Below are 17,132 nucleotides of genomic sequence, written 5' to 3' on the forward strand. Positions count from 1 at the left end.
GGTGTAGGAGTGGGCTGAGGGTGGGGTCTGGGTGGGAAGGGAGGGTGCAGGAGTGGGGTGAGGGTGTGGGGTCTCAGCAGAAGGCTATGTGAGGAGGATGAAAGTGCGGGGTCTGAGAATTAGGAGGATGGGGGGAGCACATAACTGTTTTAATGACTCGCACTGCTCCCATTGACCATGATTCTAGCCAGTGGAAGCAGCGGGGAAAGACTGCGGGGGAGCGTTTTCTCTGCTGTTCCCCCAACCAATGGGAGAGGGAGGGTTGGCAGTGCACAGAGCCGCTTCTCTCCCAGCCACCCCCAGCCATATCTGGCCCATGAGGCTCAGGGCTATCTATTCCCCAGCAGTGGAAAGCCAGTGCTGGTGCTCCAACCTTGGGGGGCGGGGAGGGCACGGGGCTGAAGTGCCAGTACAGGCTCCCTTCTGGGAAAGATGGCCCCTGAACTGGCAGTCCATCTGAGGAATTACAGTTGGTCATTGGGCACTGTAGCCAGGTCCTGGTCTGAGAGTCGGAGAATCATGTGATTCCACCTGAAAATAGAGGTGACTGTTTGAGGCCTAGTACCTCAGTAGTACACCTGAGACCAGGGGGAGAGGGAGGGAGTGTTCAGAGCTGCAGTTACTTGGGAATTGTGACACACAATACCTATAAAAACAAACAAAAAAAAACCCTAACTCTGTTCAGATGAGTTTAAAGGCTATCTATACAATCACCTCTTTTTAAAGGATTGTGGTTTCAAAGAATTTTTAAAGCAGGATTTCAGTTCAGAATGTACAAAGACAAAAATAGGCTCAAATGTGCATATATAATTTACATCAAGAATAAAATTTCCAGAAGCAATAAAAGTAGTGATTGGGTTTGGGCTTGTAAAATTCATTGTTAATTAGTCTTACCAATATAACATTACTTCCCTAAAAGCTCCCTGCACAAGTATAATTGTATTTACATTAATTGTTTCAAGCAATTTCAAACAGAATAGCAGAGTGAACCTCTGACTTTTCTCAGAGGAAATGCTAGTTAACTTCCAAAGATAATGACACTGCTTTAATTGTTGGCTTTTTTGCTCAGATTGCATTAGCTGGAGTTAAATAAAATGAGGCAGATGAAACCCTGATAGAATATCAGTCATCTTTTCTCTTTATAGAAAAATGGTTTGAGCTTTCATAGTGAGAAGTCTTAAAGAAGTTGAACAAAATGGAATGCTCACTTTGGTCAAGAGTGTCAAGAGTAATGTCTAAAGTAAGGCATATAAATAGGTAGCATGATTTTTCTAGCAGTGCTGGAATTCAGTAAGTTGTCATTGACTTTGGTCTTCATCTCAGGCCGGGGAAGTTATTGCTAAAAGCTTTAGAATAAAGTTGCATTTTACATTGCATATGTTAACACAAATAAGCGTGTAATCAGCCTTGATTGCCATATTTCTAAGTAGTTAAATTATTTAACTGGACTGTAAATATCTTCAGATGTAGACGTTGTTCTACTTCACTTAATACAGAAATAATTGTATACTTTCATTTGGTTTGAGACTTAACAGTTCCCTTTCTGTCGTCACTGGCCGGAGAAAGAGTGCAGCAGTCATGTTGTCAGTGCTCTCCTCAGACCTTCTATAGTTAGTTTATCTTAGTTAATTAGCTAGTAGTGTTGATACAAGGAGGAAAAAACCCCTCTGCTTCACCAGAATTTTAACAGCTCTCAGTCACTGGTCTGACTGACTCTCCAAGCTTCAAGAGATGTGCCTCCTGCAGGGAGGCTATGCCCATCTCTGGCTAGCACAGCCAGTGTGTCTGCTGTTTGGGTGAGGGTCATATCCCTAAGATATGTGCCCACTGTGCCAAACTGAACTCCACAGCATGCAGAGACCACTGAAAGAGGGGAGGGAAAAACTGCAGACACCTTCTCCATAGAGCACAAAATAAGGGAAAAAGTGCTCTCCAATGAGATCTCTGCCGCCGCCACATTCTGCTCTGAGAATGAGCGTGGTCAGTGTTCTGGGCACCTTAGGCACCACCAGTGCCAAAGCTAATGCGGCCACCCTTCCTGTCACTCTCCCAGCACTGTCGGCATCTTAGATTTTTCCACCAACAGCCAACCCGCTCTCAATACAGCGAGCTCAGTGCTGCAGAGATGTATCACTCTTCCCTTGAAAACCACACTGCAGCTGTCAGCTAAGGCTGCAGTACCGTAACTGGCCACATTTGGTGCAACTACCACGTTCTCCAGAGATATCCAGAGCACCGTGGAAGATTTTCCTTTTGACACCAAAAAGCTCTTTGCAGCAATGTTCGATGAGGAGCTTCACTCCATGAAGGATTCTCGAGCTGCTCTGCGATCCCTGGGCATGCAGACATTTGCTGCAACAACTCATCAGTTTAGATACCAACCATACCAAAGAAACAGATGCTCATTACTCTCAACAGCGGCAGGGATCGTATGACCAGCAATAGACAGAGGCCACAGTGACTAATGACTACAGTGTCTCAACCCTCCCCATCTCACCCCCCCAATAAGCACATTTGAAGTTTTGATCAAGAGGAAGATCACTCCCTCTCTTTAGCATGCTCAACCCTCTATTTCCCCAACAGCCTTTACTCCTTCTATCAGGAATGGCTCATGATTACTACCAACAAATAGGCATTAGAGGTCATCAGATCTGGCTAGGCTATTCCCTTTTTAGGGATCCCTTTCACAATTGTTTTCAGGAGGTAGACGGTCTCCTAAACTTGGGGGGCTGTAGTACATGTTCCCCAGGAACATGTAGAGTAAGGATTTTATTCCCACTATTTTTTAATACCCAAAAAGTATGGAGAATGGAGACCAATTCTCAAAATCAGAAGTTTAAACACATTTGTAAAGAAACAAATTCTTTCAAAATGCTCATTCTCTCTACAATAACCCCAGTACTAGAGCAGAGGGACTGGTTTTCAGCCCTTGACTTGCAAGATGCTTATTTTCATATCACCATACACCCTGCCCACAGACATTTTCTGAGATTTACAGTATGGGCTGCCCACTACCAATACAAAGTTCTACCCTTCGGAATCTACACAGTCCCCCGAGTTTTGTCCAAACTACTTGTGTCAGTAACTGCACACCTCATGAAACAGGGAATCTTCATCATTCCTTACCAGGACAATTGTCTTTTCAAAGTGCCAACATATGTGGAAGCCATTCATGAGACCATCACGATGTTGAAATGCATTTAGAGCCTGGCCTGCAAATATGCACAAAGTCAAAATACAGCCCACACGGCATCTGACTCCCTGCCTCACCTCACTACCCAAACCTTCCCTCCCCCTCGCCCCTTAGGTCACAGTTGCCTCCCTGACCCTGCACCCTCTATACCCCTCCCCCTGGCTAGAATCCCCTCCTGCACCCATGCCTCCTCCCCAGCACTGCACCCCCCCTGTCCCAGGTCACAACTCCCTTCCATATCCTGCAACCCATTCTACACCTCTCCCTCAGGTCAGAATCCCCTTCTACACCAATACTGTCTCCCAGACTCGGCACTCCACTCCCCTGCCACAGGTCACAACTACCTCCTTCAAACACTGTCTCTCACCCTCTCTCTTGTACCCCAGTCTTCTACCCCAAGCTCCCTTCTGCACCCAACCTTTGTCTCAGATTCCATAGAAAAGTGCAGCTCTGGACCACTTACAAAATCTTGGAGTGGCCACCCCATCGAAAATTGTTGCCTGCTCCTGATCTGGAAGCTAGAGTAAGTGTAGAATTAAAATACATAGTAAATCAAAGTTAAACAAGGCTTGTCTCTATAATTTGTGTTACTGACCATGAATATGTAGCTGACCTAATGGAGTTCTAACCTCTAGGGTAGGATTCTACCTATTGCAATCTTTTTTTAAAATTCACTGCGCACACAATTGCCCTAGATGCCTGACAGGCAAATAAGGTGTGGTCCATTACAGTTAAGCACAGACATAATGGAAGAGGTAAGGATAATGAAAAGCAAGGTTTAATATTTCAAGACCATAAATTCTACTGACAGTCATTTTTAAAACTTCAGAATCTAGGAAATTTATTATAAATATCTTAAGGTCTTATACACTGACAAATTACCAGGACACTCAGTCATGGTTAAATTATAAATTCACTAGTGCTTGTTGTTCTGACATCAAAGTGTAGTAAGGAACTTTTGGAGTGTGGCAGTACAGTTCACATGGATGGTTACTATGTGGCCGCTATGTTCTGCAGATTTACATCCCAACCTGCAGTACATTTGTTTCTCCCTTTGGATGAGCCCTTAGTACTGAGTACTGGATAGTGACAAACTAAAATGCATTTTAGGCACCTCTAAACTGATTAAAATAGCTCATCTATAAAACTTTGTTTTATATGAAACATGTATAACTAAGTTATTTACTAAATTAGAGAGAGAGAGTCCATTTCTCTCTCCGCCGCCCCCACTTCATTTTTAAATGTGGATATCAGAAACTCCAATTCAGTCACTTGAAACACATTCTAGGATTGTAATCCAACTGGAGCAAAACATAAATGAACAATTGTTCTTCTGAATTATAGTTTTCACAAAGGACATACTATTACTTTGGCAGCTTGCTGCCATCTAAAGCTAACTAGGCACTGTTCATTTTCAAATTGCATGTTAAAAAAGCACTGAATTGTATAAGTGAGGATGTTTGCTTAAGTTTCAGATTCTTTGTGTGTTCACTGGCAAGGTAAACCAGATGTAGGTATCAAATATATACAGTTTTCAGGATATAAATGGAATACAATTGTTTAATCATCAATTTAATGCAAACTTTTGAAAAGTTTTAAGACATTCTATAGCATGATAAAAATATCAACTATTTCAAACTTTATGAAATTAGCAATTGAAAACAGGGCAGAAGAGATTATAATGAAAAATCTGATGTATCTGTAGTAGAAAAGATATGATTGCTTTAATTGTTATACTGATTTGAAACATAGGATATACATTACATTTATTGGAAAAGCAGATGTGGGCAGAACAGTAAATTTTACTGTAGACGTAATTTGATATCCAGATCATTTAATATGATTTGTTTTAAACAGGTATTGCGATTGCTTATTTTTTGAACAACACTTAAGATTTCATTTGCCACAATTTGTAAGACAGTATTATACAAAAATAATATGCTATTAATCCTTTTCACAGCAATCCTATAGATTAAATGCAGTCCACACTGACAGAGGTTTTTTTCTGTTTGGTGTATGAATACCACTTCCATGGAAATTAACTGTTGATGGATGCCCTCTTCTGTTGGCATAGTTACGTCTATCCTGGCCAGTGATTAACTGAAAGTGAAACTCAGGGGACTAGGGCTGTTAAGTGTTTAATCAGTGCCCTGCTGGAGCAGCCCTGTGTGGCCCAGCTGAAGTAGCCGCCTACTCACAGCATGCTGCAGGCAGACAGCTGCTCAAGCCCAGCTGGGCCTTCCGCACTCTAGGAGGCACTCCAGCCCAGCTGAAATGGAGCAGCTCCATGGTGCAGTGCGGGCAGGTCCTGCCCAGCTCAGCTGGAGCAGCCCTCACTCAGTGTGCCACAGGCAGGAAGCTGTTCCAGCTTGGCCAGGTTCACTGCATCCTGGGCAGGGGTCTGCTCCAGCACCCAGCCTACAGCGCAGCAGCCGGTTAACCCAGTAACCAAATTACATGGAATTTTACATTTCTACATCAGACTGGGTGTTACATTGCCATAGCTACATTATTGATCAGAAGTGTGAGGTTTTTTGATCAGGGACAGTCTTTGAAGATCAGCAGCTGTGAAGGGCTTAATCTTGTTTAGTTTTTTTCCCTGGAAGATTATTTTGTGATTAGTCCTAAAAGGTAAATACCAAACAAATATTTGCATTTAATAACTATTTTAGTGAAGCTTAAGATTGAAGTTGCTATTTAATATCTTTATTAACAAGACTAATGTATTATTGTTCTTCATATTTTTCTTTCTTATTGCTATGATTTGCTGCTGTGCCTTAAATATTGTCACTTTGAGAAACTGTGAACTTCTTTTCCCTTAGATCTTGTTCCCATGGAACCCTACTTACCAGTCCTCAGAATTTGTTTATCTGCCATTTTGAAGTCCTTTGGAGATTTTTAGCTGCTAAAATCAGAAGTCTCTACTTACTTCATGTGAATTACAATTTTTCAAAGGCTTGTAACTTGGCCAAATTTCACACATTTTCACACAGGTAGCAAAGTTATTTACCTGACACACAAGCCACACCTTGACAAATTTCAAGTTACTGCTCCAAAGCGTATAGGTAATATAGCTGTTTAAAAAAATTACCCCAGAACCTAACACGGACAAAAAATATTTTTTACCTTAGCTGCCTCTTTGGAAATAAGTGAATCATTTTGGTTGAATTTATTTGGGAAACTGCAGCCTGAAACAGACACCTTGGCATCTGACAGTTATAAATAACTGAAAACAGGGTCTTGTAGTGGAAAGGGTTGGGCAGCCTTAGAAGATGATGCTGCCAGCCCTGCCTGATTTGGGAAATCTCAGCCCTAAAGTAAAACCAGGACACACGGAAATTAACCAATACCAGGTTAATAAAAAAAGAGAGAGAGAACTTTTATTATCACCACAATGCTCCTGTTACAAGCATAATGACTAGATGGAAAAGTCACCAATTAATATACTCATGGGGAGACCCTCCATGGACCAAGAGCTTAGTTACAAAGGAGAGGAAAACCCATTTTTAAATGCACAGACATCAGATTCCTATTCCCAATCCGTAAAACAATAAAACCTAACGGATTTATCTACACTTTACCCTACTTACAGATAGTGAAGAGTCTTTTCTTGGAGAGAGAGACATGTCTTATCTCCCTCAGCATCGGGAGAGAAACTGACCAGGGACAAAGGAGGGAAAACCCAAAATTTCTTTTGTCCCAGTTTGAAATCCCTACCTGCATTTTTATTGCTGCTACCTGGCTTAGGTATAATTAACCTAAGACTGCTACCTGGCTTAGGTATAATTAACCCCCTAGTCTCCAGGTTGCTGGCCATCTCTCATGATCAGGACTCAACAAATAATACAATCTACTCGCCTGGGATGAGTAGATTGCAACCTGGAAGAGCTGGGTTTGGGCAATTGTTCTGCGCATGCGCAGAACAATCTTCACATGCGCATATATCTGAGGGTACACAGAGGTCTTCCAGAAGGTACATCAGCTCACCTAGTTTTACAAGAGGCTACATGCAAAGCACTAGTATAGTCAGTACAAACTGATATTTCATGCAGAATAATGATTTTGTATTTTTATGTCTGGTTTTGTAAGCAAGTAGCTTTTAAATGAGGGTAAATTTGGGGTAAATTTGGGGGATATGCAAGACAAATCAGACTTTTGCAAGGGATATAGTTGAATGATTGATAGCCATTGTTCTAGATAATGCCCACAGGTCTTGAAAGCTGCTTTGATGGCAAGTAGCTTCTTGTCTGAAATCTAATAATTATGTCTGGCAGGGCAGACCACAGGGAAACTTTTTTGTTGAGACCCTGTTTGTGACAGCACTGGCTGGCGAAATTAGAGGAGTCAGTTTCCAAGTTGAGTGACGGTCTTGGGCCACAGTGTTTGAGGATAGGCATAGTCATGAATCCTGTCTTCAAATGTTTGAATTCTCTTTGGGCTTCTAATTCCAAGCAAACTTGGCGAGGTTCCAGAGCAAAGATATTATAAGGGGCAGGATTCAGAAGTAGTCATGTATAAAATGTCTCTAATAATTTGCATATCCATTGAAGTATCTAACTTCTCAAATGCTTCATGGCATTAATCAATCGCAGTGCTTCCACCTTTTTGATATCCATGCAAGCTCTCTTGACAGTCAGAATGTAGCCTAAGAATTCAGTGGTGGACTGCTTGAAGATGCATTTCTCAAGTTTTGCATGGAGCCCATGTTGGCAACATTTTTTTAGAATGCTATGCATGTGCTGGTTATACATAGATTTTTCCATCGACTAGTCGGTTAGTCAATAAGCGGGGTAGCCGCTGTGGGATTAACTCCTGTCCCGGGGAGTTAACCCTGCTGCAGCTCTGCCTTTTAAATGTAGAGGCAGCAAGTGGGGGGAAGCAACTAGTCAAGGGACTAATGCACTAGTCACTTACATCCCTTGTGTAGAGACCAGGTCAGGCTGAATTGGAAGAACTCGTGTTGCTCCCCAACCATCACTTCCAAAACTGTAGCTTCTTGGTTGACTGAACCAGAGGCAAACAGCGAACCATGGACTGTTTTGACAAAATCAATTGTGGCCTTTGACTGTATGGGTAGCTGAGCCACAACAGAGTCTGTAAAATTTACTCTGGGGCAGGTAATAATCAGGACCTTCTGAAGGAGAAGTACTTGTCAGGAATCTTAGTAAGAATTGTAACAGGAGCTTTATATAGGGACAACTTCTAAGTGTTTTGGGGAGGGGATCATGAGAGTCCAATAGCCTAGATGGGGGGGAAGGCTTTGCCTTCACAAACCACCAAGCATGGCCCCGCCCACACTCCACCCCAGAATGCCTGCTGTAGGTGTTCTGGGGGTGTAGTGTTGCTGCCCTCTGCACCCGTGCTTCAGGGAAGGGAGGCTGGGACCATGCTGCCTCCTCCCTCCCCTGAGCTGGGAGGGCCATGTCACGTGCCAGCTCCCCTCCTTTTCCCTCCCTCCGGTTGGGGGGCATGCTCATGGTGTGCTGCTCCACCTCCCTGTGGTGGGGGGGACAGGGCCTTAGCAGAAGGAGTGAGGCTGGAGGTGGGACCTCCTGCAGCCCTACCTTCACCAGCCACCCGTGGAGCGGATGCTTGATAGTGTTGCTGAAGAGGGTTTTCTGGCGCTTTCCTGGTATTGCCCAAGCTCAACCTCTTTATTGTTCCTTGGACTGGTATTTGTCCCAGGGACTTGCCATCTGTGTTCTCAGTTGGGATTGTGCTGAATCAACTTGTATGGACTTAGGAGAGAGGACCTTTGCAGATTTGAATGTAAGACAATATCCCTCTTCTCTCAAGTTGCTGCTCACTGTTTCTTGTATTGGTTCAGATCAAAGCTCAGTAAATGCATCTAGACCCACAAGCTCATCTTTTATTTCCTCACTGAGACCAAGACAGAATTGGTGTAGCTGGGCTGACTTGTTCTAACTGTGTCTGTTGCCAGGCAATGGAAACAAGCTGCATATGTTAGAGCTCATCCTAAGGTTTAATAGAGTCACTGTAAGACTGTCTCTTTTATGTGAGCCCATTGAGGGTCAAAGAAAATTTGCCATAAATGTCCTTAGAAGTTGTCCTAGCTAACCAATATGGGATGATCTAGCCGGAGCAGACTGGACACCCATTTTAGAGCCTTGCTTTTTAAAAGGATGATGATCAGTCCCACTTTTGCCTGGTCTGTCCTGTATGTGTTCGGCTGTGACAGCAAATGGAGTCTGTGCTGCTTCATGAAACCCCAAAACTTGCTGCTGGTCCTGTCATAGCACTCTGGCTAATATGCCATGGGTTCAGGTCAGAAGGTAATGTGGGCTTGGGAAAGGCATTCCTGCTTGTATTTCTATGTTCTGTCCCTGAAGAGCATGGCATTCTGCTCAGAGCTGCTCCATTGTACCCTGTAAGGCGTGGTTCTCCAGCTTGTAAGTGGATAATCTATTCATGGGGGCTTAGCATCCCCTCAAGCTTTTTTTGGAAGCAGGAGGAAGGAAAGAGGGTCCTGGAGCCTTAGCTCCAACCGGAGTCCAGATGTCTACGCTGCAGTTTTATAGCCCCGCAAGCCTGAGTTAGTGGACAAGTTGGCTACGGGTGTTTAATTGCAGTACCTTAAAACTAATTTATATCTTGCAAAGTAAATAGTGATTGGCACTGTACATTTTAAAGGTAGTTTACATTTTACATTTGTTTAAAACTGCATGTGTGTTTTATTTCTAGGGGAAACAGATGCAACTGAAGTTTCTTCCTCTTTTGTAGCTGTGGCTGCAAGTAGTTTAGTAATCTTGGTAATACTGCTTGTGAATTGTGTGTCCTGCTGTAAAGATCCAGAAATAGACTTCAAGGTAAGCAGTGAAGCTAAAAAAGATACAAAAGTAATCTGGGATGGATAATGATATAACTAACATGCAAATGATTCAGAACATCACTATCCAGTGATGGCCAAATTTTGCAGTTGCTTGCATGCTCTGTAATATCAAACACAAATAAGTGCAGATTTGGTGCAGAGTGCACACTACAGCAAGTTACTTGTAATATACTACAGTAAAAAGTTATCAAGTGTATACATTTGCTGCTAATTTTCCTATTTTAATACTTCGCAAGTCTTCCCATTAAAGATCAATTCTTCCTATATGTATCCTATATTTTATTTGTCTAATTGCTATTTTTACATATTGACAGGATTACTGAACTCCTGTTAAGTAATTTGAAGTTACAACCCAACAATAGCTGAACTCTGCCTAAAAATTCTGATCAGCATGCAAATACAGCTGTCTTTGTGACTTCTGTGAATTTTGGGATTACTTTGACTTATTGAAAGCGACGCTTAGGCTCTGCTGCTTTAAGATAATGTAGAAAGATGATCAAGCTATTTACATTATCCTGGGGCAGCATCTTTTGAAATCTTTATGCCAGTAAGATCTTTTCAGCACATCAGGCTAGCAGTGCTTCTACCTTACAACACACTGGTTATTCTTTTCATTCACGATTATTTAAAGCTATTGCTACTGATTATTGATTTTGGAAATTCAGGACCTACTGGGAAACTTATCTTCAAATAAAGTCCCTTTTTAAAAAATGGAAGTGATTTGTTGATGAGAAATTCAAGCTGCTTGAACTACTAGAGAATTGGAAAAGTAATTAAATCGGAATGAATTTTTTTCTCTCTGTTTATAAAAAAAAAAAAACCTTTCCCTGCGGGACATCAGGAGTCCTTACTATGTGACTGCTCTGTGAAATGGGAGGACAGTGGCTGCATCCCCATGCACCCCTATGACCAGCGTCTGCTTGTCTCTGGGCCCCACCCCCAGTTTGCCCAGCCCCTGAGGCTTAGCTCTGCGAGGCCGGGGCTCAGGTGGGCCTGCTGTAAGCTGGGCAGGTCTTGCACCCCAGCCATGTCCCCAGCTGTCCATGGTGGCTTCTTTGTGCTCTGGGCTCACCACAGAAAAAAGCAGCCCCAACAGGCCCATGCAGAAAGGCTGGGGCTCCTGCTCCAGTGGTCAGGGCTGTGCTTCATGGCCCAGTGGTGCTCCTGGGGGGAGGGAGGGGGTAGCTTGACAAATTCGTGGGAAGGGGCAGTGTATGTGTGGGGAGGATAGGGTATATGTAGGGATGGGCAGTGCAGTAAGGGGAGATGGTGGGGGATATAGGAATGGGAGAAGGGTCATGGGCAGTGTGGGGGTGGGGAGATGTTAGGGTAGGATGGGGTTGTAGGAATGGAGGAAGGAGGTGGTGGTAGGCGTAGGCAGGATGGGGTGTAGTGGGGTTAAGGAGGATGATGAGTGCAGGGCAATCAAATGGAAGTACAGGTTGTGGGGGCTGGCCCAGCCTCAGCCCTTCCTGTGGGGGAGGAAGAGTTGGGACTGGCCCAGCACTGGCCTGGCCTTCACCTAGCAGCTGGGAGGGGAGGAGGCAGACTAGGGCTGCCATGCCTCTGCCTGGGCCTCCCTGGCAACCAGGAGGAGAGCTGAGGCTGCCTACCCCCCAGAGATGGGGTTGGCGAGCTCAGTGAGCAAGGGGCACCATTCCCTAGTATTTTAAAAAAAGCAAAATCCCTTAAATATATTATAACACACATTACAGTTTCCTCTGGATGGGGGGTAGAGGGGGATCACTCCTGAGCTAATGATTTTTGATGTAGTCAAGTTTGCATGTTTAAATCTGATGAAGCGTATTAGTCTTCCACTTTGAAGGCAGTAAAATTCTTTATGCTGGTTTCCTAACATCTTTGCCTTTACAGGAATTTGAAGATAATTTTGATGATGAAATAGATTTTATACCACCAGCAGAAGATACCCCATCTGTTCAGTCTCCAGCAGAAGTATTTACTCTTTCAGTTCCAACCATTGCTTTACCAGCTCCGTCCCAGGTTCAGCCTCCTGCAGGTGATGTAAACTTTTTCTTGCTATGAAACTGAAGATGACCAAGTGATAGTTATTTAGTATTCTAGTATCTGAAGTATAGTGTTTGTGTGTACATCTTTATACTGTACATATTACACAAATGTATTGTTTATTTACTAAAATGTTTACTGACAGTGTCTAGGAAAATATTTTTGTAAGTCACTTTTATTGCAGCATAAGTATTTTATGAGATCCAAAGAAAATGTTTGTTAGATACAAAATAAAATGTATTCATATTTCCTCTTTAGAAATCAACTCTAAAATTGTTTTCAGAATCTAAATTTTCAAAAATTAAAGGGCATAGTAAATATTTTAATATTTTTCTATTCTTAAACTAATGTAAAAAGAGGACTGGATGGGAATATTTAGTTTGGCCAAGTATAATTTTTGCCTCTTAATAATCCTGGTTCATGGAGCTGGGTCTGTTCCCATGAAGCTAGTAGAACTTTAGCCACTGAGGCTATGTCTACACTGCAGGGAAAAGTTGGAAAAAGATATGCAAATTGAGAACTGCAATTTGTTTATCCTTTTCCACTTTTCTTCCGAAAGAGTCTTTTCCTACATTTGGCTTATCTCCTCTTTCACAACAACCCTTCTTCCTCGTAGAATGAGTTTTACAGGGATGCCGAAAAAACATGTCTGCTTTTCCAAAACTTGGAAAAGTTTTGCTACGTCCTTGGATGCAGCAGAGCTTTTCTGGGATATCTCCGGTATCGCAGAAAAGCTCTGCAGTGTAGTTGTAGTCTGACTGACCTGAGAGTAAGATTGGGTTTAATTTTAACAAATTTTGCTGGTGTGTATGTGTGTCTGAAACTTGGCATCTGTAATCATGTTTATCACGCCATTGGTCTATTTTTAGTGTGAACTTTATTTGCTGCAAATTTGTGAGGATGAGAAATGGAATCAGATTTATTTTTTGTCTTTAATTAAAAAGTTTCATGTGTACTTTAAAAAAGGCCAAGTCCCCATAAAGAAAAGTATAGTTACCTTTAATGTAATTGTACCATCTCAAATATTATACACAAATCACTATTTAATATAAAATATGAAAATCATATTTTCATAGCTCATTTCTGATTAATACAAAGAAATCTCTCTGGGAATACATTCATGGCCAACTGCTGGTTTTTAGAGAAAAGACTCAAAGCAGACGTCAGTAACTATCCTTAGTTTTAAAAAGAAAGCTATTAAATAAAAGAGTTCTAGCATTTTTGCGTAAAATACATTATCTTATATTTCATCAATGTGTGTGCTGAATTTTTTTGTATATCTGCTAACTATTAGTGTGGTCTTTCCAGGTTACTAATGATTCCATGGGAGTGTCTAACTTTTCCACAATAACTTTCTCTAGGCAAATGCATGTGCTGGATTTCACCTTTTAAAATGCTTGGGAGTTTTGAAATTAATGGTGAGAATTTGTAGGCCTAGTGATTTCAGGTGGCTTTTTACTCTTGTATATTAGGAGATTTCTATTTTTATACAACTTTTGCAGGCCATTGATCCAAACTATTAGTTATTAGGTAGGAATTGTTTAGGAATGTCTAGGAATTGTCATACCCACCATGTATGAACAATAATCACTGTAATGTAAAGGAGTTTGAGTCCATATGTTAAATCTGTAAGTACTACAGGTACATTAGCCTGATATACTATGAAATTATACTTTTATTGTGGTTCACATATTAGTGAATTGCTAGGCCTTGATACAATGAAATACAATAGCTCCACAAGAACAGTCCTAGTTGAGCATGTTTGGAATTTACATGTTGAAGGAGGCTCAAAGACCCCACCATACCACAGATTAATGACGACTGTTCTCAATGGCTTTGGGTCCAGTTATAAGATGTCTGGGAGTTCTGGTGATTAGCCTTCCTCATCTGCCTATGTAAACAATTCATGAAAAATTTACTTAACTACTGCTAGCTTGAGCACTAATCCTACTGCCATTTCTACAAGTTCACACCACCTTCCATTTAAACGATAAACCATTTGTATACTATGTATAAAATCTTCCTGATTGGTTTTTTAAAATATTACCACTAAGTCTGGCCAAAGTAGAAAAAAATTAACCCTATCAGTGTTTGGTGCAATTTAGTAAATAATACCTTTGTACGGTAATATTAATTCCAGCCTATTTATTGTCACTATTGCATTTGCTTTTCCTCCTTTCCCTTCCTGTCTTCGCTTTCCTTTTCCTTTTTCTTAGATCAGGGTGTGTTTCTTTGAGTTGTTTTCAGCATATTTCTACCATTCTCAGCCACCCTTCTTTTTTTCAGTGTTGTGCTCTGTTCCCTTATATTGTATTTTATTTTCTTACGAAACCATTGTTATCATGTTTCTTTTTATCTTATCAGTCATACTGTCCCATGGTCTACTGGTAGAAATTTCTGCCAGACATCTAAGCCTTAATAGCCAAAAGACTAAACTTACTAGAGGCTAACACTAAAGGTGGGATTTGGGGAAGATCTTGTGTCTAGAGACAACAGGGCCTGGTCTACACTAGGACCTTAGTCTGAAATACCCTGTACCCCCAAGGTTGAATTTGTAAGTGATAGATCCATGCTACCAAGCCTGTTCTGGAATTAGGGGCCACAGTCCTGCTTTTCATGAGGAATAATGCAATTCCTGAACTTGTAAATCTGAAATACTGTTAGTGTGGTTGCTCTGGTGCTGTTAATTCGAAATAATTGGCCTTTGGGAGGCCTTTTGCAGTTCCCCAGAGTGCTTCCTGGGGCTCTAAGTCCGAGATAGTGCATTTCCATTGTAGTCCTGCCTCGGATTACATTTGGTTCTTCCTCATAGTTTGGACACGGAACTTCAAATTTGTAAAATCGGGGTCCCAGAAATCGAACAGTCTTCTAGTGTAGATGTGGCCCAGGTGAAAAGTCAGCCCCACTTTTTAGCTACTATGAAAATGGGGAAGTGCTGGGATTCCTATTAGAGCTCTCTGTTTGGACCCTATTTTTGTGAGCCTAATCTTTATCTGTTTCTGGGTAGGAGGTTTTTAAGATGCCCCTCAACCTCTTGTGTCTTCTCCCATTTGCATTTTGCCAGGGTGAAGGAAGATTGTTCTTCCTTTCCCAAGCCTTTTGGATACAATGAGGCGTGTCTGCTATTCCACTCACCTCCCAGGCTCCATTTAAAACATAGACATTCTTTCTGGTGAACAGGTTTACTGCTTTCCTCTGCTGCTGCTGTTAATTTTTCCAAACATCAGAAAAATGAAAATAACTATCAGTTTCACTGTGTTTCATAAGATTTTGAAAATCAGCAGTGAAACATGACATGGGAAGTTAACTTTCATTGTTCTGTAGGTTGGGGGAAAATATGAGCAGCAGTAAAGGCTATGAATCTGTCTGTAGAAGAAGACAGTGCTATATCAGTTAGCCTTCCTAATATGGGTAGAATATGTCTTCAAAAACTTAAGGACTTGAAACATTTCTTTAAGCTTCACTTCAGCAGAAGCAGATAGGAATCACTTAGCTGGAGTGCTACCAGAGAAAACACTTAGATGGAGTGCCATCAGCTCTTAGTGAGGGAACTTTTTAAGCCATGTGTAAATTAACTTACTATAGATACTCCGTTCTTCTTGTACCCCCCCCCCCAAAAAAAAACCAACAAAAAAACCGAGATTAAAGATCCAGAAAGTGAGGTTTTTGTTTTTTTTGAAAGAGACCGGTTTCCCTTGCTTGCCTTCTTTCTTCACCTGTTAGCTAATATTTGCATTTCCCTTTTTTTTGGTGCTGTTAGTCTCTTTGTACCTGGGTTTGTTTGGGGGGTTTTGCCCTATTGCTTTTAAAAACAAAGTATTCAGAGCTGTAAAGGGAAACTAATTAGGATTAATCAGCTACTTGAAAATCTACAGAGCTGATTCTTAAGCAATACTGAGAAGAATTGCAAAATGTCAGTACTTGATTTAACATCCCCCACCCCCCGCAACCTCACATAGGGAAGATTGGCTTGTCACATGAGCAGATTGCTGTCTGTCCTCAAGATTGTTTCTGTGGCCAGATCTACACTACAGACTGTTACTGTTATAGCTAATATTGTTTAGGATTGTGATGAAACAGTTGTGCTGACAAAAGCCCTTAGTGGCAAAACTGTTCATTTTACAATATAGCATGTTTTGCTTTGGGGATGGGGAGGAGCACCTGCAATAAGATGTACTGGTAAGCTCCTCGCATATATCTGGCCTACTGTGGCAAAAATAGGAGCTACTCATGGTAGCAGTGACAAAAACTGTAATGTAGACTAGGGATGTTAGATATCATGTAATAGAATAACCGCATGAAATCTTAGTGGTTACATGACTATTGGATAGTCCCTGGGGCTGGGGCCGGCAGCCAGTGCGCTCCTGGGGAGCCCCCTGCCTCTGGTAGAGAAGCAGCAGTGTGGGGTGGCAGGTGGAGCCGGTCCACAAGGGGAGCCAGTTTAAAAACCAGCAACCCCACGCAGACTGACTGTCACTCCACGCTGCTGCCTCTGATACAGAGGCAGTAGCATGGGATGGCAGCACCCCATGTCTGTGGGAGTCCATGCTCCCTGCAGACAGGGACTGCTCTGTGGGATGTGGAATAACCTCTGTCCACAGGGAGCTCTGATCCCTTGCGGACAGGGGCTGCTGCAATGAAGAGGCAACAGTTGGGGTAAGCTGGGGTGGGAACAGGTGGCACTGTAGAGCTGGTGCTGGGAGGAACCTGCTAAAGATGGCTTCCCCCAGCACTGGCTCCTGCCTGCTCTCCCCTCCCGTGCCCCCCACTGCCTCTGTAAGAGGCAGCAAAGGGGGGGCCAAGCGGGTCCAGAGAGCCTGCTTGAAAGCTGGCTCCCTGCACATATCGGCTCCCACCTGTTTCCCTCACTTTCTGCGCTGTTGCCTCTCTATTACAGGCAGCAACACAAGGGTAAGGGGGCAGGCAGATGCGGTGCTAGAGGCATTGTGTGGGGAGGGGAAATGCATGTAGTCAACCAAGATTAACCAACATGCCTAGGCTTATCTGTTAATCGTGTAGTTGTTTACACGATAACGTCCCTAATGTAGACAGGGCTAAGGTGTC

General features: G+C 42.4%; 1 protein-coding gene across 1 annotated transcript in view; it reads left to right on the forward strand.

The window, feature by feature from the left end:
- Positions 1 to 9,861: 9,861 nt before the first annotated feature.
- Positions 9,862 to 17,132, forward strand: part of LOC102456675 (lemur tail kinase 2) — a 50,646-nt gene continuing 43,375 nt past the window's right edge. The window contains exons 1-2 of the mRNA XM_075899511.2: positions 9,862 to 10,020; positions 11,916 to 12,060. Coding sequence (XP_075755626.2) covers positions 9,877 to 10,020; positions 11,916 to 12,060 — 289 coding nt within the window. The 5' untranslated portion in view covers positions 9,862 to 9,876. The remainder of the gene's footprint in view (positions 10,021 to 11,915; positions 12,061 to 17,132) is intronic.

This window comes from Pelodiscus sinensis, chromosome 15, assembly GCF_052426305.1.
Source record: "Pelodiscus sinensis isolate ZL-2025 chromosome 15, ASM5242630v1, whole genome shotgun sequence".
In the NCBI taxonomy this organism is placed as follows: Eukaryota; Metazoa; Chordata; order Testudines; family Trionychidae; genus Pelodiscus; species Pelodiscus sinensis.